The 24,490-nt window shown below is 41.0% G+C and overlaps 1 protein-coding gene across 4 annotated transcripts in view; it reads right to left on the bottom strand.

Annotated features, from left to right (window-relative positions):
- arhgap42b (Rho GTPase activating protein 42b) overlaps nt 1-24,490 on the bottom strand; it is an 87,189-nt gene that overhangs the window by 5,356 nt on the left and 57,343 nt on the right. Inside the window, exons 5-24 of one of the 4 annotated variants that reach the window (XM_033630520.2) lie at nt 18,120-18,221; nt 17,768-17,878; nt 16,309-16,413; nt 15,348-15,477; nt 14,842-14,942; nt 14,161-14,270; nt 12,563-12,619; nt 10,123-10,201; nt 9,757-9,796; nt 9,386-9,448; nt 9,159-9,233; nt 8,386-8,470; nt 8,137-8,195; nt 6,883-6,988; nt 6,467-6,626; nt 6,004-6,154; nt 4,185-4,586; nt 3,677-3,833; nt 347-409; nt 168-247 (exon numbers count right to left, since the gene is read on the bottom strand). In XM_033630520.2, coding sequence (XP_033486411.1) covers nt 168-247; nt 347-409; nt 3,677-3,833; nt 4,185-4,586; nt 6,004-6,154; nt 6,467-6,626; nt 6,883-6,988; nt 8,137-8,195; nt 8,386-8,470; nt 9,159-9,233; nt 9,386-9,448; nt 9,757-9,796; nt 10,123-10,201; nt 12,563-12,619; nt 14,161-14,270; nt 14,842-14,942; nt 15,348-15,477; nt 16,309-16,413; nt 17,768-17,878; nt 18,120-18,221 — 2,236 coding nt within the window. The remainder of the gene's footprint in view (nt 1-167; nt 248-346; nt 410-3,676; nt 3,834-4,184; nt 4,587-6,003; nt 6,155-6,466; nt 6,627-6,882; nt 6,989-8,136; nt 8,196-8,385; nt 8,471-9,158; nt 9,234-9,385; nt 9,449-9,756; nt 9,797-10,122; nt 10,202-12,562; nt 12,620-14,160; nt 14,271-14,841; nt 14,943-15,347; nt 15,478-16,308; nt 16,414-17,767; nt 17,879-18,119; nt 18,222-24,490) is intronic. The other 3 variants (XM_033630521.2, XM_033630522.2, XM_033630523.2) reach the window with 3 other exon arrangements.

Genomic DNA, 24,490 nt, shown 5'->3' with positions numbered 1-24,490 from the left:
CAAGTCCTTGCTGTGTGCTGCCAGTGCACAACAGACTGTCTGTGTACACTATCCAAATGGCCAGTCAGCCTACGCAAAGGAGGCATGTGTGCTGTTGTGAGCACGTCTGCAGCAAAGTAACCATCAGCTGAGGCATATAATGAGTGTCTCATGCTTGCACCGCTTACCGTTTGAGAAGTGCGCCCCCTGGGGGAAGCTGAGCTCATTGCTGTGCTCTGCTTCACAGGAATACATGGCCTCGGCGTCTCTGTAAAAGTGGCACAGACAGGCAAAGTCAGATCTGAAGAGATGAGGGTGAGGATAATTAGGTTAAACTGTTGAAGATGGTGTCATGTTTTTACAGCACCTTCCGACAGGAACAGACTGCGGGGAAGAGGCGTTCTCAAAAAGCAAGGCTCTGGCAGCGACCCTGAAACAGTATGAAAAACAATAGAGTTCAGTCCACTTGATTGTATCAAGGATAAAATAAACAGAAAACAAAGTGTTTGGTCGTGTCATCCTAAGAAAAATATGCCATGTCATCAGATGATCAGAGTAAAGAAAACACTTGTGTTATCTTTTTTAATATATCATTGTCTATAAAATCAGGAATGTTGCCTGAGAGAGAAACTTAAACCTTCTCCAAAACAAGTCTGCCCACTTTCTCCTGCCCTGCCAGCCTCATTGTTTAGAAGGAGGTGAAAGGCATAACGACACGAGGTTTCCTTCCTCTGGGCGGACTCAGCTCCAGCACGGTGCTGAATTGAGTTAAACTACATAACGAGGCTGCACTTGACCCTGTGCGCAACAACGTCAGAGTCAAGAGGACAGCAGAGCCTAGGGCGAGCTGGGTGGGTGCTATACAAGGAAACTACTTGAGAGACTGTGAGACTGGCTTCTCAGACATGACAAGTCAAACAATCTATTTGTCCCGGGAGTGCAGACTGCTGCTGGGTCACATCAACCCCAGAGCAGGCAGCACGTAATTAAAGCCAGCTCTCCCACCAGAGAGGAAAAGACATAAATCGCCTAACACATACTCATCTGATCTCAGAGACCTCTCAATGCTCAATGCTCATAAACAGACGAAGGAGGAGGCTGACGACTCAGAGGGGATAGACAGAGAGAGGGAGGAAGACAGAAAGAAATGTTGCTGTGAACTGCTGTCCTCAAGCCTCACTGACGTGCAGCTTTTTTATGAGGGCACATGAAACCGCACCTGTACACACTGCCCTTATACTGTGTTTATCCACAAACTATCAGAGGACAGCAATCAACAGTTAATTTCATTATTAAGTGATGTGGCTGGTTTTGTTTTTGTACAGTCAGTGAATCATTTTGGCTGTAAAATGTCAGTAAATAATGGAAAATGACTTTTACATTTTCCTAGAGCCAAGTCAATGGCTTTAAATCTCTTGTTCTCTCAGACCAACATTCCATAACCCAAAGACAAGAGATTTACAGTGATATTAAACAAAGAAAAGCAGCAAATCCTCACATTTGAGAACTAAGGACCACTGAATGTTTGGCGCTACTGCTTTACCTTTTGCCCTTTGTTGTTAACTATTCCATACCCATTGAGTGCACGGTTGCCCACGTACAGTTTCACATGGTGTGTGTTTGGGATACAGGTCATAGAAAATTGCAGATTAAATAGTCAACTGAACCCATTGAGAAGAGCAATGTATTCAGACAGAGTTTTTGTGAATTTGATAGTATGATTGCTTTATTGAAAGTACAGTAGTACCATTGCCAATAGTGGGATAGTTAGTGGGCTAAAACTGTATATTAGTAGTTAAGGTAGCATGTTGAAAGGCAGATAGTTAAAGTCATTGCCTTATAGAAGCTCAGTTTTAGTAAGTTTTCCAACTTTTGCCAAGAGGGAACTTTAGATATTGGTCCCTAAATTATGTTCACCGAGTTTCATGCAGATCGGTCAAACTTCCTAGGAAGAGATCGATTTTAAGTGTTTTTCCAAAAATTCAAAATGGTGGAAAATCTATATATCCGGAAGTTATGGGTTCTTGAGGCAAATTTGTTCCTCGTGAGGAGAGGCATCTCTGTGCAAAGTTTCATATCTACAACAAATGGGGCATGAGATATGCCCATTCAAAGTTTGCAATTTCAATTGGCTGCTGTAGCGCCCCCCTTTGGCTAATTGATGCAATATTGCTTCATTTGCATCCTCCCATGACCCTCTACCTCTGTGCCAAATCTCATATGGATTGACCAAGTCAGTCAGGAGAAAAACATGGAACAGACACACAGACACACCCACCCACAGACAGACAGAGTTTTCGTCATTATATAGTAAGATATGATATTCTGCCAATTGGATAATAGACTCAGCACTAGGGATGGGAATTAGTAAGATTTTATTGGTACCAATTCTTTATCTATTTCCTTTTAAATTCCTGATCAGTTGTCTGTGTGGGAAAAAAGTGGGCCTACACAGGTTAAGGCATCAATGCAACTGATGAATTACCTCTGAGAACACACAGATTAGATGAAATAAGAGAATATTTGTGCAGCATTCGTTTTCATTTCAGTTTTCTTAAACAAAAAATCTACTCAACCTGCCTGCATGATGCTAATGTTACTATAACATAGGGTATTTATCTGAGTAACAGATGGACGTGCTGCTCGATTGGGAAGCCGTGGCAGTCACATGTAGAACATCAAATATATGGCTTCCACTAATTAAAGCTCATATTGTCTGCTAAGATGTTTCAGCATGTTTCTGGTGTTTCCACCCTTATTCTAAATGATCATTTTAGAGCCATTACAGCAGCACTGTTGCCAACTTTCTATGTGAAATGGAGCCACGCTTTGGACCATTTCTTCGTCTATGTCATGAATCCTTCTTGTTGCAAGTTTCCATAAGCGTAAATGCATGAGTTCGATGTCAATGACCTGCGGTGTGCAACTGTTAGAAAAAACATGCTGACATTGATAAAAAAAAAAAAAATTGATCAGCTCGGAGGCATATGATTCCCATGACAAAGCCTTGTCCCAGATATCCGCTTGCTACACTAGATCTCTGGAAATATTGGCCTTGTCCCCAGAGGCTTATAGAAGATAGGCAACAATGTCATGGCACATTGTATTCTGGTTAGTAGTAGTTATACTTTAGGACATGCTTCCTCAACAGAGACAAAAAACATGAATGGACCTGTCAAAGAGCAAGTGCAGTATTTCCCCATGACAGAAGCTAATAGTTTCTTTCAGCTGAACGAGGAAGCAAAAGAACACTATTTTACAAAATTAAAGTAAATAAAAATGAAAAGAGAAGAAAAAACAATTTGAGTAAGCTTGTTAGAAAATATTGTGGATTTTGGGCGGGTGGTTCATGGGTGAAAGATGTGTCAGTACTTGTTGTCTTCCTATGTTTGTACTTTTTAGGCAGAAAACACATTTTATATTGTGATATTTAGGCTACATTTAGGCTACAGGAAATGATACAGCCAACAGCAAGTAGCGGTGGTCATTACCGGAAAATTTCTGCTCTGGTTTGTGGATTAATTATAGCATCGGACAATTTGGAACTGGTTCTCAGTTCCTATTCCTACTCAGCACTGGGTTTTAGGTGAGTAATAATGACTACAATGTTCCCAAGATAAGATTTCAAAGGTGGCATTACACTGTAGTTGGCATCCTTGTCATTAGTATTAGATGAGCAAAATGATAAGATTTTTACACTGAGCCAGGTCTTTGGTAGCCGTTGCTGACTGAGGTGTCCATCCTGCAGCGGGCCACATGTTTTGGTGGAAGGTCTGGGTGCTCGGTCGGCTTTAAACTCTTTTTGGGCTCCAGTGTTGACAGACTTTGGACAGATCCAGAGCAGCTTCTGTGGCCTAGAGGAAGACATGCAAATAATAAATCCTGCCTCCTTGTGAATGAAATAAAGACATTAAAGTTTGATATTAAAGCAGCTCACACAGCACAGCACGTAACTGAAATGAGTCATGTAAATAATATTTTCACACTGCTGTTAAAATTATGCTGAAGTCGAGGAGGTGTCAGTCTTTGAAAGTATTAAATCCTGGAGGAATAACTTGTGACAATATAACTATCTAGTTTATGAATTCTGTCCTGGAAATGACACTTTCATGAGGATTCTTTCCACTTCATTACTGCAAGGGAAACAAAATCAATGAAGTAATGCCAGGCAAGCTTAAAGCGGCATTACTCTGTGATTATCCTACCTTCAGATATATGCAGTGATTTCAGAGATGGGGCAGCTGAGCGGTTCAGCAGTGCTGGTCTGAGGTCGATGCGGCAGTGAGGGGCCTTTTTGGGGGCAGGGGACAGCCTGGGTGCCGTGCTGACTGTGGACAGGCTGAGAGCGTCCTCCGACTCTCCATCTGTACGCCCTGCGTCCTCCCTGGAGCTGGACTCTGGGCTGCTGACACACACAGCACTCCTGGGGCCATTCGAGAGCTGCGATGGCGTTCGGCGGAGGTCCAGCAGCGACTTGTCCTTGACCGGAGCAGAGGAAGCTGTTTTGGAGGAGCTGTTCTGCTCAGACGAGTGGGAGGACAAAGACTCCATGCTGCCCATGGGGGTACTGCTTGGACTGCTGCTAAAAGTGTCACCTATGCAGGGACCAGAGAAGAGGCACACAAAGCCCTCATTAAAACCTGCTGAGTGAGGAAGTGACTGCAGAAAGGAAGCCTGTTTACACCAATGGGATGAATAAAGAAAATAATTTAAGTCATTATAACAAGAAACTTGCTCAGACTAATGAGTTAGTATCTCAAAATAATGACAGACTTTATCACTTCTAATTATTCTAGAGATAGAGATATTAAGTCATTATATAATATCTCACAATATTGACATAATATTCTAAAATAATTACTTAATATTTTAAAATAATGACTTAGTATCTCAAAATAATGGCTTAGTATCTGAAAAATAATGACTTAGTATCTCAAAAATAATGACTTAATATCTCAAAATAATGACTTAATATCTCAAAATAGTGACTTAATATCTAAAATAATGAGTTAATATCTCAAAATACTGACTTAATATCTAAAATAATGACTTAGTTTCTCAAAACAATGACTTAGTATCTCACAATAATGACTTAATATCTCAAAATAATGACTTAATATCTCATAATGATGAAGTTTTCTCAAAATAATGACTTAGTATCTAAAAATAATGACGTAATATCTCATAATGAAGTTTTCTCAAAATAATGACTTAATATTTCAAAAATAATGGCTAAGTATCTAAAAAAAAATAAAGTTTTCTCAAAATAATCTTATTCCAATGATTTAATATCTCACAAAAATTACTTCATATCTCAAAATAATGACTTAATATTTCAGAATAATTAAGTTTTTTTCAAAATAATGACTTAGTATCTCATAATAATGACTTCATATCTCAAAGACAATGACTTAATATGTCAGAATAATGACTTAGCATCTCAAAATAATAACTTGACGTTCCAAAATAATGACCCAATATTCAAAAAAAAAATTTATTTCTTTTTTTCCAAAATAATAACTTAATATCTTAACCCTTGGGGCACTGGTTGACTTGGTATCTTACATTAATGGAAAACCTTCTCAAAATAATGACATAGTATTTCAAAATAATAATATAGCATACTAAAATAAAGACCCAATATCTCAAAATAATGACTGAATATCTCAAAATAATGACTTAATTTTGGTTTTTAATATTTTGAGATATTAAGTCATTATTTTGAGAAAGTTTTCATTGTAATGACTTACAGGATCTTTTTTTATCACACTGACAGAGATATGCTTCCATATTGTAGTGACTTTATGGCTCAGAGAAAAAAACCTTTGTCTGAGGGCATAAAATTCCTCTGAAAGGTTTACTGGCTTTCAATAGAAAATTATTTGAAAAACCAGCTAATATGAGGTGAGTCATTATGAAATTTGGTGAGACAGTGTGTGCACATGTCTCGGAGATATTAAAGGCCACCAACAGGGAAATGGTGGTGTGATGACCTGTGGCCGTAATCACTGCTTTGGTACTCACTTTCTGCGTCTGCCAGGCACAGTGTCGGAGTGTAGAGGCTGCGGGGCTTCCTGGGCCCCGTGGTCAGACAGATGGCCCTGCTCCTGCGAGAGCCAGGCCGGCTCTGGGGTTGGAGCAGGGGCACATTGGGGTCCGGGGGCTGGTGGAAGATCTGGAAGGTCCCAAAAGGGGCACTGATTAGTCAACACAACTACACAGTCTGTGTATTCCTTACTAATACAGACTGGTATTTAAATCGTTTTTGAAGTTTGTTACCAGTATTTTATGGCTCTTACTACCTTGTATAAGGTTGGATGAAATGATGAAATGATGAAATTAGCACGTTTACTGCAACACTCAAGAAATTTTACAACTATCAGAGATGAGCAAAATATTTCATATCGATGTAGCTGTCTCTCTGTATCTCTGGTAGCATTGAACTTGCTGCAAGTTACAATACACCCAGAGGCGTTCACATTCTCACCTTCTTGAAGTTCTCGATAAGTATCTCCACCACAATGTTCTGGAACTTGATGTTCATCATGGCGGCCACAGTTTCCTCTTGTGACCGCATCAGGGTGGGCCCAAAGATGACACCCAGGTTGGACACTGTCATCAGGTTGAGCTGGCTTTGCATGGAAACCCTGCAGGTAGAGGACATGGTTGTCACACAAATATAAGATGCACTTTTTCTGCTCATAATGAAAACTCTTAACCATGTCGTGACAGTTTTGTTCTTCACCAGCTACTGACAGTTTTAGAGACACCTACAAATCCATTACGGTGTCCCCGAACTGTGAAGACAATTTAATCAGTTTCAGCAATTTTTATCTTCGCTCATAGGGCTGTCCTTTTTTTTTCAAGGCTGCAGTGTAACTGATTCATTACAGGAATACGTACGTGACAAGGTGTTTTATTAGTAGCTCCAGCATTTCCTTGTTCCTCTCGGGCAGCTTATGAACCAAAGCATGAACAGCACACACTCTGTAGTTCTGGTCATCTGACTCTGAGGAAAGACAAATGGATATAAATTGATCAAGAGCTTCATATACTGGCACACACTCAAAGCTGCCAGTTATTGACTTTTAGAATGGTAATATTTTAGATCAGTCCAATAAGTATTACAGTGCCTGTGATCAGAGTAACAGAATATTCTATTGCAATTACTATATTGATGTAGTAATGTCCAGCCAATATGAACAAAAGTTATATATTAACTTCCAAACATGCCAGTTTGGATTCATTCAGTCCTTAATATTCATATTCAACATGACTCTATATCCAGAGGTGTGGAAAAAAGCAAATGAGTCAAGACTAAACCAATTTAACTGGTCAATCTGACATCAAACGAGAGCTATGTGATGCACATGGTATGTAGCCATTTTCAGAGATGGAAACTATTTAATTATGGGCCTGTCAGGGCCTGAACGTAGCACCCACAAAGCTGTCTCATTTGAAATGAATACATCTGAAGTGCAGTTCATTTGAAATTTAATTCCCTTCTAAAAAGTTGGAAGGAATTTCACAATATGTGAGACAAATTCAGTCGCATCAAAACAAATCCTAAATTATAGAAAATTCAGAGTCTAATGTGCCGTCTTTTGGCACAAATACAATTTACCCATCCTTAACAGATGTGCATGCTTAATTACTGGTCTTGAATTTGACCATGATCTGCTCACTTAAAGATATACTGTGCAGGATTTTCCTAAAAAAACATCTAGACTCATGCAAAGTGGTCCATCTCAATCATCACTTATGACTCACTAGAAGTGTGTGATGGTGTATTTTTCTGAAGAGACTTTACCCTCTGGCTGTGTTTTCTTAATTTCTTCTTATTTTCTGTGTTTGGAAGGTTTATGGGTGTGCACCCCCACAGCACTCAGGTGAGGTTGAGGTTTATAAAAAGGTAGTTAGCAGGTGCTAGACCATAATCAGCAGACACACAGGAGACACAGTGCAGAATAAACCCAATTAAAGTGAGGTGAAACGCCAAAAGAGTGTGAATCTGGGGTTGGTTTCCAGTCTCAATCCTGCATAGCGTACCTTTTAGAGTCTCTCTTTCATGTAAAACATTAAAATAATGCATTGTAAAATACATATTGTATCATAACTAACTATCTACAGCCATTGTAGGTAGATTTCAGAACTTACTGACAGCCATGATAAAATCTTTGTGGAGCTTGAAGGTCATTAGAGGCTCAGAGAGACACCTGGTGAATACAGAGAACAGTTGTCATTTATTTCTGAGTGACAGGGGTCTTTTGAATGCAGCCACCCTCCTTTGTGAGTCACTGGCAGCGCTCGATGCATGACTAACACCAGAGAGGTTTCAAAGAGGCATTATGGAGGTAATGGTGATTCCTGAAAGCTAAGGACATGCATCTTGCGGGGCGAGCTGACCTGAGGTAATTCTTCAGCCCGCTGGTGATGGTTTTGTTGTCCCACGTCTCTGGATCCAGGTCCATATCCACAGGTGCCTTGGATGCTATTGGAAACACATTTTATGTTTTTATAGCACCACGACGAGCGAGCTGTGAACTGTGTGAGGAAACCAATACGACCTGACAGGCTGCTTAAATGGGCTTTAAAAAATACTGACTGCGTCTTGTGCTGAGAGACTCAAGAAGAGAATGGGAAATAAAGCGTGGTGTCTCACAGATATGGAGATCAAGCCTGAGAGAGAATTTAATAAATCATGGAGACACTTCCTATTTATATGTATGCAAACAAGATTACCATGGGTCATCTAATAATGTAATGACAGAGTAACGTGAGGCCAGATGGCTGTTACACTGTCACACCACAAGGAGGACCTCTTTCCTCACTCTGAGGAGTCACAGTGTGTTTGCTGAAGCTCAGGATTCAACTTGAGATTGTTGTCAAAAATGAGCTTTTCAGAAAGTAGAGCTAAGAGTAAATGGTCAATCAGGCATTTGGAAATGACATAATTATCTATTTGTTAGTTTTGCTGCACGGCATGTGAGAATGTCATTTAATGCTGTGTATACAGCACAAAGATTTATTCTAAACAGACAGAAAATATAATTCAAAGCTTGATAAACACTGGAAATACTAGTTTTGGCTCAAGTATGTTTAAACACAGACCGCATTTCTATTCTACTGAGCTGTGGGTGGGAAAATATGTTACTTTTTCTGATTTCAAAGCTACTTACAAAAGACTGTGGTCATCAGCTTCTGCACTTTGGAGTTGACCCCTCCAATTCTGTATAGTCCCATTGTGTTAATGCCTGCATGGCAAAATGACATTAAAGAACTGCAGCAAGGAGCAAAGATTTCTGTTTATTTAAGACTCCTATAATGAATGAAATGCATTGTTATTCATAATCACAGCCAGGCATGGTGTTTGACAGATGAAAGCTGAGAGATTTAAACACCTCACCTCTGCTCTCCACCAGGTCAATGCATTTCCTTACGAAGTTAAAGCCCGCCTCATTAAGAAATGCTGTACAACATGAGAACAGGGTTGACACGTCAATTACTGTCTAGGTTAACCACGCATCATGCAGGAATAACAAGCTCTCCCCTATGCTTGGGATCTGACTAATAAGATACAACCTCTGTGCTGGAAGGCTCTGCTATGTCAGCTGAGTGGGTGTATGTCAAGTAATTGTGTTAATGAACAGAGATGGCTAGGTAACAATGTATGCGTTTGATGTGCGTGTTGGGGATTTTGTTTCCAGTCTTAGAAAGCTAAATGTATGAATTTCAGTGATGAAGGTGGTTTGGAAACATGAAAAAAAACACACTTACTTTCTTCCTTTTTGCTTAATATGGCCGGCAGGTTGTAAATCTAGGGAAAGTTTACAAAAATCATTATTACATTAAGGGACCCTGGTTTAAATTGAACAACATCCCTAAAAGATGAGAATGATGCTGCACAGTTTTTCCCAGTGACCCTCTGCCTTAAGTGGTCTGTCCTATTATTAGCACAAGGCGATGGTGAGGTCATGGTTTCTTATGAGAACTTGATGTGAACCCACCAAAAGAGGATGAGTGACAAATAATTCAGTTTTGGGTATTGTTTTCTTGTCAGACAAATAACTAAAAAAACATCCTGGCCAAACAGCAGCCAGCCCAGACTGAATATTTCAGAGACAAACAGGCAGAGTTCCTCACCGGCTCCTTGCCGTCCATGGCCTCTAGCCACAATCTTCTGTTGGACTCTGACAGTGCCTGCAGTGTCATAACACCATGCCTGGAAAGATTTCAGAGAAAAGCTGGTCTCAGTCTGATCTCATTGCCTCGGGGCCCCTGGACAGACCTTGTTTACACTGGCTGAGACCACTATAAAAGGACTAGTGTGACTAAAATAGCTTGTGTGCAAATGCTGGACTTCAAACTGTGCCCTCGGTCGGCTCGGTGCTTCACATTCCACTCCCAATTAAATGCTACATGTGCTTAATATTACAGTGGTTTCTTTTTTTTTTTAGCACCCAACATGCATACACTAGCAGTTCTCCTATCTCACGTCTCACCTCACTGTGTAACTGCTCTGAGCATTATCTGCAGCTGATACATGGCACTGCTACATGATGTACTATCCTAATGATTGCATTATGTGATGATGATACCGGCAAACAAAAACAAAAACCCCCACCCAGTAGTGATAGTTAGTACTAGCATGGAGCCATGTCAGGTTGCATGTGTTGCGATTAACTGGTAATACTGACCACATTATGAAAAAGAAAAGAAAAAAAAAACCTCATAATGTTAACTCTGGTGGTATCTCGCCATGCGGATCATTTTGGATTTATTTTGAGATATCTGTGATATTGATGCCTCCACCCTCCAATACAGTGACGATGGAAGGCATTTTATTTGCGATGCTCACAACATTGAAAACATTTAAACGATTCAAAAGCGGTACATCTTTTCAGAAACAGTGACCCAGTGTTATTAGTTTTCTTTGAAAGAGCTTTCAGCTGAAGTCCCTATGACAAAAAATCTTGACAGTGAGGTCTGTGGATTATCCAGAGTATCAGGGACACTCTTTCTACAAAGACAAATTGCTGTTGAACTTATTAAAAACATTTTTACCAGCTGTGACACACTGCGATGACTGGTATTGTTTTCACCTTGTGAGTGAGTGAGTGAGTGTGTGTGTGTGTCATCGTGGCAAAGTGTGGTCCACCACAGAAGCCATTTTAGGTATGATAGCAGGTGTTAATATATCTGTCTGTCTGCATATCGTCGCAACAGTGCAAGATGCACTCAGAAAACTTCACAGGTGTGTAGTTGAGACCAGATGAAGGGCAAATTTGAAGATGGGTGCAAGGAGCTCGAAGTAAGAAAGGGGCCATTGGCACTGCCACTTCACTTCACTAGCCCTGGCCCACATTTATTTTGCAAGATGGTGTCTAGTTTCGAATCTCTAGTTCTGTGGTCCAGGAGGTAAAGCTGGTCGTCAGAAGAAGATCAGCAGTTTGATCCCTGGCCCCTCTGGTCCACATGTCGTAGTATCCTTGGGCAAGATGCTCAACCCCAAATTACTCCCTAGGCTGTGCCATCTGTGTGTGAATGTTTAACTGAGCAGCAGCTGGAACCTTGTATAGTTGGCCACCAGTGTATGAATGTGTGTGTGAATTGTTGAGTATGGCATATAGTGTAAAAGTTCTTTGAGTGTTCGGAAGACTAGAAAGGTGCTACACAAATGCAAGTCCATTTATCATGTTTTCATTGCACTGAGCACCACAAATGAAATTCTATTTATCGGGGTGGAGGCGTGGATGTCTCATATCTGGGCAAATAAAAATAAATTCATTTGCATGGCTGAATACCTCTTTAGTAATTTGTTTTGACCAGCCCTTTAAAAAATGAGGTTTGGAGATTGTTGGCCCGGTTCTGGCGTGGCTTTAGGTGGAACAGCATGTTTATTATAATGAGGATGAATGGATGAGCTTGAAGCTGACTGGAGCTTGGCCCACATTGTCCTTGTGGTTGGAACAAGCACCTTGGGGCATCGCCGTTTATGATAAATGAGTTGTCTTGCAAATAAACTGCAGTTATTGTCCATGCTCAGCAACACTCGCCAAGGGTGAGCCGTGCCGGCCCCGCTGGTGCAGTGCAACAATAACGCACAGTGATGAGCTTGCTCTATGTTCTGAAGCGCACATCACAATAATGAGCTTGTATCAAGCTCTGCTAACGTCTGACTTGATCAATTCATCCGCTGTTCTGCAGCGGGCGGCCAACTTGAAGGTGTTTGATCTTCGGCCAATCCCTTACCCCCTTTCTCCAGTGCAATATTAAATATAAATTAGTTATGAATGTTCTCATCCAGTGAAAAGATTTCAAACTTCTAAGGAGAGGCAAAATGATCAATTGGTTCTCAGAATGACATAAATCAGTGTATTATTTGAGTAATTGTGGACAAGTAGAAATCATTTATGTCTGTGTCCTTAAACCCATATTGGCCAAGCGATTTTGTGAAGTGCTAAGAAGGCAACAGTATTTCATTAGAGAGTTTGGATTTGAGAGTGAGTGAATGATACGATTAGCAGCACACATGCAGCACATGCAACTGCTCTGAGAGGGCAGCACTGGTCAGTTCACATACCGGACTTTACAGAAAAACTGAAGCGGTCTGAAAAGAGTTCCACGATAGATGTCATTTCTACATTGACATGAACACAGAGAAAAGACGGAATGGGTTCAATAATAGAGGAAAATATGGATGTTGTGGACATACAACAAACAGGCGCTTGGGAGGGAGGGGATTTAAGGAACATGCAGGGTACAAACAGAGCTGAAAACATCTGGTAAACAGGGAGTCTTTCAAGATGTTAATCAAACCTGAACTTGCAATGCTGAGTACTCCCATGATAATCTAGGTTAATTGCCAGTATCAGCTGGGTTCAATAGAACACAAAATGCATGAGAACAAAAAAATCCCACATGCCATTTAGAAATCTTCAAATAGGTTAGTTGTAAAAATCATAAATTCATCACTGTTTCCATGTGGCTGACTTCAGCTTTGATAACAGCTATTGGCAAAAAAACATGTTCAGACTATAGTTAAACTTCAAAATGTAAAATTACAAAAGCAATGCCATGGTAACTATTACAATTTACACAATTTTACCAGATGGCAGGATAGTGTACAGTGTACTAAAAGGTAACTTTGGTTCTTGTCAACCTGGAGCCTATTCTCCCATGTTTAACTAATGGGAGCAACAATTTTTGTAAATCACTTTATTTCCACTAAAGGTAGGCTTATTTTTGCTACTGACAGGCTCAGATTATTATTCTAAGTGTCTGGCAACATTATGGAGAGGATCCCTAGAGAGACAGACCTCTTTTTATAGAGTAAGACCATTTCTTTTCACCAGAAACCACCACAAAATTGCCTATCGCCAAACCCACCAGACTCCATTTAACGAAACAATAATTTTATCAGTATAAGAAACACTTATACTCACTTTTAAGAAACAAAATAAAACTCACAGAACGCATCTTGGTTTGTCTTTCCACTGTTCCAACGATCACTAACTCCGATTTGGTTAAAATAAACCCTTAATTCACCCAATCAGATGTGAAAATATGCTGGTCTATACATGCTAGAATTAATGTTTTCTTAAATGGAGTCTGGTGGGTTTGGTGATGGTGACTTAGGGGCCGTTTCTGGTTGAACACAAAAGGCAATTACTTCAACTAAATGGTCTATCTTTGTAGGGATAGATACAAGGATAGTGTCAGACACACATAACAATCTGAGCCTGTCAGTGGCAAAAACAAGAACTTCTAGTGGAAGTCAATTAACAGTGCACAAATGCCCCAAGTGGTTATACTGAAACCTGTTTCACAGCTACTGGCTGCACTCCTCTCGTTCATGTACTGGACCAGTTTCAAAAACTGTTGTTCCCATTAGTCAGTGACAGAAAACAAGGGAAAATAGGGTCCAGGTTTGAAAATACCAAGTTACCCTTTAAGATGAAATAAAACAAATCAGTACATGCTGATTTTTGGATACTGAATTTGGTGTGGTGTAATGTTTCTTCTAGTTGTTTTCTTCAAATTCACTCTTCTAATTATGGAAAATTAATGATATGCTAGAGGTGGTGGTAACAGTGTTAATCATGTTTTGTGTATGTTTTCAGTCCATGTAAGTGATAAGACATTTTTGGTAGCATGCAAATAATTCGGACAGTCACAGACCTCTCCACCACTTCGATATCAAAGCAGAATCGCTTGTCGATGGAGTCTGTTTTTCTTCGAATGCAGGACTTGAGTTTGTACATCTCCGGCTGGTTCAGAACAAGCCCATTCTAAAAATAAGCATACCACACATTAATAAATGAACTGAAATGGAAAAAAATGACAAAAGTTTGAATGCACTTGTAAAGCCGTCATCTTCAATTCTACAAGTCTAAAAACAGTAATGTAATGATCATGTTAATAAATGTAGGAAATAATAGGATGGTGGCAGTTTGTTGTGTGAAATAATTAGAACTTGATTATTCTATCTATATGAAGTCTCGTGAAGTTTTCACTCTTCTGAAAGTGCAAAGACAACCAAACTTTCTCTGTTAAAAAGGTTATTTCCCTTCCTTGAGATCCTCTTTCTAGTTATTTGTGGATTTTGCTATCTTTGAACCATTTTTGTCCGCCTTGAGTTAACAAGTCTTTCGTTTTCTGTTCCCAAGTCACAGTCCTGTCATCTTGACTTTTTTCTCCTATTTTCCCTCGGGGTGAGAAATTCTTATAAGCCTCGAGGGAGCTCTTTGTTTCACCCACACAGACTAGACTTGCTCAGTCTTTTCTCAGCTTTTATCATCTGTATGTGCAACTAAACTGAACTAAAACAAAACCAAACAAAACAAAACTACACTCAACTACCTGTTTCCCGGCCGACTTGTTTTCAGTGTTGCTCATGGTGAAGGTCTTGCTGCCTTTTTCGTAAGTGCAGTAGTGACGTGTCCAAGTGCATCCCAGGGGACCTAGGACAGAAAAAGGAGGAAAATAGTTCTTGAGCCAAAATGTTTTTCTCAGAATTGCAGGCTTTTGGAAAGACTTCTGAAAATCAATTCGCAATTAATGTGTGATAAATCAAATGTTGTTTATCACTGCTGATAAAAATCTACCATTTGGGTATCTGCCCCCTTGTTTGAGAGCACATCAAAGTGAATCGGTAAACAGGATGAATTATGAACTCTGTGTGAGAGGATCTCTGTTGCAGAGGCCTGGGAAAACTCAAGACATGTTTATGGTGATGGATGTAAAACCGTGCACTTCTAAGTGAGGTGATGTGTGCGTGTGTGTGTGTGTGTGTGTGTGTGTGTGTGTGTGTGTGTGTGTGCATGTGAGGGCCTGGCTGGCTGGGAGCCCGGCCAGAAAAGACTCACGTTTCTCCTGGACGTACAGGAAGCCTTCCATCGTCCACTGGCCTGGAGGTTTATAGTCCTGATCTGCAGACCTTATCCTCTTCATCAGCTTCTCCACTTCCTGCTTAGTACTCACAAAGTTGTTTCGTGTCTGCGCAGAAAATGCAGGATTGGATTATAATTGCATTAACAGAGAAAGTCTTGTCAGGCTGCATTTTTTTTTTCCCTTGCAATTTTTCATCTCAAGTACGTTTATTTTGCCTACATCAAGGAACGGGCTGAAACAAATAAAGGAAAAAACGTCAAACATCTGACAAATGCTTCACATTTGTGCAAAAGCATGAGAACACCTTGGGGGAAAGAAGACATTGGCAAACCGTTTGGAAATACAGACGCAGCATCTAATTCAAATACACTGAATTTATATTGGAAGAAGGCTCTTGAGGTGATCCAAAATTAGGACAGAGACTCAATTGTTAATACTCCCAGGAATCCTCTTTTTTGAAAGCAAAAAGGTCAGGATGAGGCAGCTTCATATCCCCTACAAGAGAGATGCTGAGACAGCCTCACCTTCTCCTGCTCCTATTAGAGCCCTCTGCATCTGAGGACATGGAGAGAGGGTTACGGAGTGGAAATTGTCAGGGCAATGGCGCTGACATTTTGGGTCAGAGAGAAATTTGAGCCCTCAGGCTGCAAGTGGTGAGGTCACGGTGATGGAAGGAGAGGGCATGGCAGCAGCTGTAGTTTTACTCCCAATTCCAACACTTTTTTTTTTGGACACAGTAGCATTAAATGGCCCGCGGTAACTGCCTGCGATACAACACTGAAAATATTGATCCTCTGTGCAGCAAATAATCTCATTTAATCACACAGCTATCCATTTGTGAAAGCTCTGCTTGTTATATCGGGGTATGATAAGCTGCAGAATGTGATTACGTGGCTGGATGCCTTTGTGTACAACCCCTGAGGTGTTGAGACTTACGTTCTGTAGGTTGAACTGGAGCTGCTGTTTGTACGGCTCAAACTCATGAGCCAGCTCATATCCTTCATGGTAGAATGTAAACAAGCCCTGCAGAAAGGCCAGGAGCTGGAGAGGAACAATATTTAAGGGTGATTTACTGAGTTAATATAAAGCTTGATTACTAATTCACATGAGAGAGCACATTTTCAAAAGGTACATTACAACATAAAATGTTCCATTTTGTACGCGACAATAATCACTACCATAATCACACAATTATCATGCAGTGTCTCTAAAACGTGGGGAATCCTGTCTGTAGTGATTTTTATACTTCAACCATGGATTTAATTAGAATACTATCACCTAAAAAATATAGATTCCCTTTAATTCTGTGCTATCATTCAATCACCCTGTGTGATCCACTTTTGGAATCAGACTCTAATTATAATGTATATATTGCTTTGTTAGTTAAAATATAATTTACCTCTCCTAAACACCATTTTTAGTCTGTAGAAAAACGAATAAGCAAATCTGACTAAATTAAATATTTCCAACTTGTAACACTGAATATTGCACCTGAGAGGCCAAAAAAAAGAAAGTTTCAGAAAGTTGTAGTTCTTTACGACTGACGGATATTGATCTTACTTTGTGCATAACACACAAACATCCTTGACCATTGTGGGGAAGGAAAAAAAAAGCAGTGGCAGTATTGTTGGAGGGAAAACTGATCCCATCTCTAACATGGAGGATCCCGTAAACACAGAGCTGCTCTCAGTCAAATCCTCAAACACACCTACTGATTTTATTTCTAGGATGAGGCTTGGTATATCAAATGTTCAAGGATGAACCATCTTATCTATGCCAAGATTCATCACAGGCAAGGTTGAGCCTTGTCATTTTCCTCACCACTACCTGGGGCCTGGAGATTTACATTTCTGGCCTGGGTTCTGGGTGAGCTGCCAGTGGGTATAAACAAATGGAAGTGTTTTTTTTATTTAAACATTCACTCTGCTCCAATCTCACGTTCCCAGACGTTTTACACTTACAGAACTTAATGTTTCCCGGTAACTTCTCTGCTGAAGATGTTAGAATTTAATCCACATATCTGTAAGGTGGAGGCTTTTACAGAGGCTTTGATTTGCATTTCGTCTTGTTTTGCGACCAATTCATCTAATTTTACCCACTACCTTCCCCAAATGGATTGACTACATTACAGAGAATTTGTGATGAAGATGACAAACGTGTGGAATACAAACTTAGACATATACCTGTGAGAGATGTATAATTGCGCATGTCTTCAAGAGACAAGACGTTTTAAAAGCCACTTCCATCATCAAAGATTCTGTGCTATTTTAATTATGTGCCACTCAAACTAATCTTTTAACTACATATACAGTAACACAGGCAAAGAAATGACGTCCTCAATATGCATCCAGCACTAACTAAGCACAGAAACATGTGGAACTGATACTTTTCTTACCGGCTCAACAAACTCAAATTTCTTCTTTTCTTGCACTTCTTGTATTTTGAAAACATACTCAAGAGATGCGTCATAAAAGAGCTGTCTCTCCTTATCAATCTGTGTGTCAGCCTGAGAATGAGCAAACAAAACCAGGGTCAGTAGCGCAACAAAGACCGGGGTCAAACTGGGAGAGCGCTGTGTGGACAGAGAGTTAATGCTTACATCACCACCTGGACACGGTGTGTGCTTAGGGAAGTAATGAGCAAAGAAAAGCTCACAAACAACATCTTCATTGTTAGGAGACAGCCAACCATTAAGCAGCATTATTCAAAGACATGCTAGTGCATCAGAAAATGTGTTTTGGTTTTACCTCTTGTAGATATGCTTCCTTCTTTTTGGATGATAAGTTGAGGTGTCTCTCAAGTGTGGAGTAGTATTTTTCTGTTTCCTTGTCGAATTTCTTCTTCCCCTCCTAAAAAGACACAAAACATGAAAGGCTTAAAGATGACCACGAATGTGTTGTTTTCCTGATGTGTGTGTGTGTGTGTGTGTGTGTGTGTGTGTGTGTGTTAGTTTGGACTGCCACTAGGTGGAGGTCTAACTACATTCTCACATGCCATTTGCCACATGTCATTTAAAATTTCTGTCAATAGATTATTACAGGTCATAAAAGGGGCATATGACTACGCAATGATGAGTGGACAATGTCGGCACTGTCAATAAGGACCATTCATTCTCAACAGGGGCGATACACGCTGTTATTCTCACAAGAACCCCAGCTGGGGACAGAAGTTCATGGAAAAATACACAACAGTGTATATCATCAATAGCATAATGCATATGGCACTGTCACAGACCGGCCTGTCTGGATGCTGTTTGCATTTTCCCTCTCTGTCATGCTTCACCTACAAAGACAAGTCAAGCTCTATAGTCACGAGTCCCAGGATTCAGACAGGGTGTCCCAGAAGGCTTCGAGGAAGGAACAGGAAATGGGCTTTTCATGCCAGATGCCCATCTATAAAAGCATATGGACTAAGAGATTTAACATTTCACCCAAAAAAAACAGATCCACTTCGCGGCCCTTAATCAAACTCAGCCCAAGCAGAGAGAACCTGTCTGTGTGAGGGCATTCAAGTGTCTCATCTGCAAGTCTGACCTCTAAACCAAGCTTTGCCCACTTAATGCCCATCTCGCTATGCAAACATTCATAAAGGGGCTGGTGGAGAGACAGAATAAGGGGCGGCAGGGTGTGGGCGGGGAAAGTGTGAGGAAACGGCCGATGTAACCAGATCCTGCTTGTTTGTTTTCATTCCCATGGCCCTGAAATTTAGCAAGTCTAATCTATTAGCTACTGATATGACCTAGAACAGTGTTCTGCCTCAGCGACACCCCCCCCCCCCCCCCCAAACCCGGACTCCCTCCCACCAGCCGTTAAACAAACTGGAGGAATTTGCCACAAGACACTGTAACCTCCTTCATAACTATTACACATTCAGCACAAAAATCAATAGATAATTTCATGTAGTAGCATCTTATTTCCATCTTTCTTGTCATGTCTAGCCCTGGAATGATCTTTTCAGGAGTAGGGAGGGGGGATCAATTGCGTATGTGCCCACGATTCAGAAAGAGGGAAAATAAACAGGTGGAAAGTAAAACAAACATATGATTAAATATGATATCATGCTGACAGGAAATAAATTTCCCTTAAGGATCGAGTGGTTTTTATTAGAGAACCAAAGGGAACTGAATGTCTGCCATTGTGACTGCTTTTGACGTGACATTATTTTTTGAGCATGCACACAACTGAAGCCCTGGGGAAAATACCAACACACACACAAACACTCGCGACCACTGCGCAGACACATGCACACAAACACACACTCAGGGGATCACATCAAATTAAGAGCTTTAGGTTTAGCTGAGCCCCGCAGTCACAGCAGGAATCTCCCGGCGCTGCTGACCAGTGTGAGCAAGAAAAAAAAAAGTCCTTGCAAAAAAAAAACAAACGAAAAAAAAAAAAAACAACCCTTCCTCCGTGCGTCTGAACTGACTCTTTCACACTTCCAAAGAGTGGGGAGTGACTCAGAGCTGCAATGAATCTTTGAGGCAGAGCCAGCCTGATTAAGTCACCCCAAAGTGTCCTGCTTTGTTTTGATCCACGCAGGACGTGTATAAACTAGCGCTACCGTAATGATACCCTAGCAGAACACCAGGTGTTTGTTGGTTTGTCCATGTGGTGAACGCATTCCTCCCCTGGATATGTTTGTGCAATCAGAGTGGAATATGAGCGATTTAAATTGCAAAGACCCTCCTAGAGTGGGAGGGAGTGGCACGGGCAGAGGCTCTGAAGCCCAACACGCGGTGGCAGAGGACATAGATGTGGATAGATATATACCCCCAAGAACACATGAGGAGGGAGTTTCTGACACAAACTAATGCCAGTGCCCTGGAGTAATCAGCTGGCTGGCAATGGATAAAGCCCAAGCACTTCCCAACACTCTGCGGTGCACAAAACACACATGAACCTACCACTTGGGAGATTTCCTCATCTGATTGCTTTGTTCGCCCTCATGAATAAATCAGATGCAGGAAGAGAATATTCTCATGCAGATTCCTCTGTAGTGGAATTTCTCACTGGCAAATCTCATGTTGCTGTTAGGAGTGCTTTGATGCCAGCTGTAGTACGGGTGAGTTTGCTAATTACTGATATAACGTTGCAGGGAGGGAAATGATGAGGGAAACAGCAGGCAGCTTTTCTTCTGGTCATCAGGTGTTCTCAGCTTGCTGGAAAAAGGATGCTGAGAGCAGGCATGAAGACGGCAGGAGGAATATTTGGACGCTGGCTGTACATTGCCAGTTTTGACACTGGCCCTAACGAGCCTCAGGGCCATCATTTTTGAGCCTCTCGTCGCCATGGTAACAGATGTAAGCAGCGAGGGAGGTCGAATGTGTCTGTGTGTGTGTGTGTGCAGAGGAAAGAACCCCAGATATCACACGCAATCACACCACACTTCCTCACTTCCGCCCAACACCCTGGAAGAATACAAACATCAATGGCTAGCGAGGTGTCACGTGCCGCATATTTCACCACATGTTTGGTTTAAATGGATACTCTGAGCAGTGACATGAAAGGCAGAACTCTGCAGCCTACCTCTATGAGCTCATTAGAGAAAGCTAATTGGAGCCGGGGTCCAGAATGGCGATTAAATAGCAATAGCCGGGTTATTTTGATGCTCCACCACACATGAGCTGGTCTCACTTCCACAAGGGAGGCAGACAAAACACAAGGCTTCAGCTCGAGTTCAGTTACTTAGCTGCAAAGCCAAAAGAAATGTCTCCCTCCTTACCTAAAATCCCACTTCCTGAGGAGACATCACAGACAGCAAGAAGTTGGCCAATTAACACGAAATAATTACAAACATCTGCTTCTGAGGAGTTGAAAAACAAATACCCACACTTCTGAAAGTACCATATTTAGTGCGTGCGAGGCAAACTGCGAAGCTTCAGTTAAAAACATTAACATTTATCAGTGCGTCTGCTATCTCTGACATATGATGCAGTAAATCTAATGTCATTAAATAAGAGAACAAAAGCTCCATATATTTTGCACACGTTGCTGGTAAACACTGTACAAAGCTATTTCCTTTGCATAAGATCTGAGAGTAACTCTGAAGGTCTGGGCAAAGCTGCAGGAAGCAAAAACCTGGCATCTTCATCAATCTCAAACGCTTCTTTATTATTATGATGTGAAACTGTCCCTTGGCAAGCTCTGCGTGAATATAGTTCTATATTCTATATATATGGTTTATGTCTATGGCTGTCAAGATGAACCTAAACCCTGCTCTCACCGCCTGACCGGAGACATAATGTGTGGGAAAAGACAACTTGAGTCATCACAAAGTTTTCGAAGGAACTCCTTGTTGAGATGACACATCTGATGATTATTTGTTTTGGGCGACATCATCAGTCAGCGATGACTAAGGAGCTCCCTTGGACCAACGTAATTATGATTAATGTAACAGGAAGTTATTTAATGTCAGCACTGAGGCTATTTTCTAATAGATGCACATATTTAGAAGCCTATTTATAATAAGGGTCAGGTTAAGAATTTGTTTTGATATGTTATTATAAACATTAAGTTATTGTGTTAACCCCAACTGCTCGCCAGTTTTGTGTTTATCAAGGAAGTTTCTCCTTTTCATAACAATTCTGCTTTATTAAATCTAAAAACGGAGAAAAGCGAAAAGCACTTATAACTCCTGTGTTCAGTGTCACTTTGGCTCCAGAGAACAGTGAATACAATGCGAGAAAATACAATAAGACTTCAAGCCATTATTTCAGCTGAGCTCATCCTTCAAAATGATTCCATGAAGTCACTCTTCAGCTGCAGCGCGTATCAGATAAAATGTTATCAGAATAAAACTGTCCTTCAAAAAATGTATGTAAGAACAGAAATCAGTGAATTCTCAGGTTAAGAACTGCCAGGAGTACTGAGATTAGTCGTCCTCAAACGAGCTCTATACAGCATTCAGAGAACATCTGTGGCCCATTTTATACGGCCTATTCAAGTGGAATTGTTGCACTGTTATTTCACCTTGCCATTCTGAAGAAAATGTACAATATCATTTTACCTTGAGGGGTTTATTTGTGCTCGAAGTTGGATAGCCTTCTGTCCATACTTGGTGTTCATTTCGTCCATATTTGTGTACGTTTCCTGAAACCTTACGGATACGAACGAAACAAAGCAGTACCACCGGAGATTGAGGAGGCAGAGTAGTATAGTTCAATCAAGATATAACTGTAGGAGATGACAAAGAAATTGAATTAATGGCAGATGGAACAAATTGGTAACGTAGTGAAATGAAAAATTCTCCATTCACGTCGGGATGTATATAATAGCTGCACAGAGCATTGACGTCTACAATGCTGCTTCTGTAAAAGGTACATTATTATGACCCTCTTCACCGTCACCCCATTTCTTGCTGTCTGAAACTTTTGACTCTGCCCTTTAGTGCCGTCTATTGGATGACTCTATGTCATCATAAAGGTTGTATGGAAGTATGAGGGCAGTGACATTTACAACATTTGAAATGAATGGATCTTTTTTCATATGTGAAGGGGGTGTAAATGAGCCTTAAGCTGGCAGTGGAGGTAGTAGCAGCTATGTATTAGCAGTTAGCAGCTAACTCTAAGAAGAAAAACAGGGCCGACAACGTCCGCAAATTGAGAAGACAATAAGGTCCAGGAGCTCCTTACCCTCTGAGCAGAGGATGAGATCAGCTGCCGTATCATGGGGACAGTAAATGATTGTTATCGCCATGTTATCCCACTGTCATTGTTTGGAAAGTGCTGCCCGACGTGTATGTTTTATGTCACACTAATGGCCAATGCTGTTGTGTTACATGTCACACCCATCACGCCTCCTTTGCTTCCAGAATGCTGGCATGCTATCTAAAAATCACACACTGAGGTGGCATTAAGCCTGTGTTGTTTGGTACTGTATAAAAAAGCAAAGGAGACGTAATGAAGGGTCTTCATTGTGGCCCTTCTGCAGGATCTCTGTGTAAAAAGGGCTCATGATTCAGAGGCTGGGACTACCTGCACACGGCTCAAAATGGACGTGGCTGAGCCAATGGCTAGCAGCTAACAGCGCTAACAGTGCTTACAACAGCAACAGTGCTGACAGAGCTAACAGTGTTTATTTTGGGGGGAACTAGAGGGTGTGCGCTATGCTTCTGCACCACCGCTGTCCTGCCACCTTGGGTTGGGAAGGCGTCATTAGTGGTAACCAGTGTATAAGGGCAGTGTAGTGGCAATTAGTTAGCCAGTAGAATACACACACAGGGACTCCCATGCACTAACTAACTTCATTCTCTTCTCAGGACGCTATTAAGGCCAATTTATGCTCAACGTTATATACGGATCCGGATACGAATACGGATCCGGATACGGACGGAGCCTTCTGTCTGTGCTCTGTGTTCATTTCGTCCGTATTTCTGCACGTTTCCATAAAGCTTACGGATACGGGCCAAAAGGCGCAGTACCACCAGGAACCGTGGGGGCAGTGTTGCTGTCACTACCCGATACATAGCTCTAGTGAGACACGAAGAAGAAATAACAATTCAATTTCTCTCATCGGCAGTACTAGAGAAAAGAATTCTCCGTCCTCCAGTCGCGATGTACAGTACAGGCCAAAAGTTTGGACACACCTTCTCATTCAATGCGTTTTCTTTATTTTCATGACTATTTACATTGTAGATTCTCACTGAAGGCATCGAAACTATGAATGAACACATGTGGAGTTATGTACTTAACAAAAAAAGGTGAAATAACTGAAAACATGTTTTATATTCTAGTTTCTTCAAAATAGCCACCCTTTGCTCTGATTACTGCTTTGCACACTCTTGGCATTCTCTCCATGAGCTTCAAGAGGTAGTCACCTGAAATGGTTTCCACTTCACAGGTGTGCCTTATCAGGGTTAATTAGTGGAATTTCTTGCTTTATCAATGGGGTTGGGACCATCAGTTGTGTTGTGCAGAAGTCAGGTTAATACACAGCCGACAGCCCTACTGGACAACTGTTAAAATTCATATTATGGCAAGAACCAATCAGCTAACTAAAGAAAAACGAGTGGCCATCATTACTTTAAGAAATGAAGGTCAGTCAGTCCGGAAAATTGCAAAAACTTTAAATGTGTCCCCAAGTGGAGTCGCAAAAACCATCAAGCGCTACAACGAAAC

This window comes from Epinephelus lanceolatus, chromosome 4 (assembly GCF_041903045.1).
Source record: "Epinephelus lanceolatus isolate andai-2023 chromosome 4, ASM4190304v1, whole genome shotgun sequence".
NCBI classification, from domain to species: Eukaryota; Metazoa; Chordata; class Actinopteri; order Perciformes; family Serranidae; genus Epinephelus; species Epinephelus lanceolatus.
Note: the sequence above shows the minus strand (reverse complement) of the source record. Positions and strands in the feature narration are given on the sequence as shown.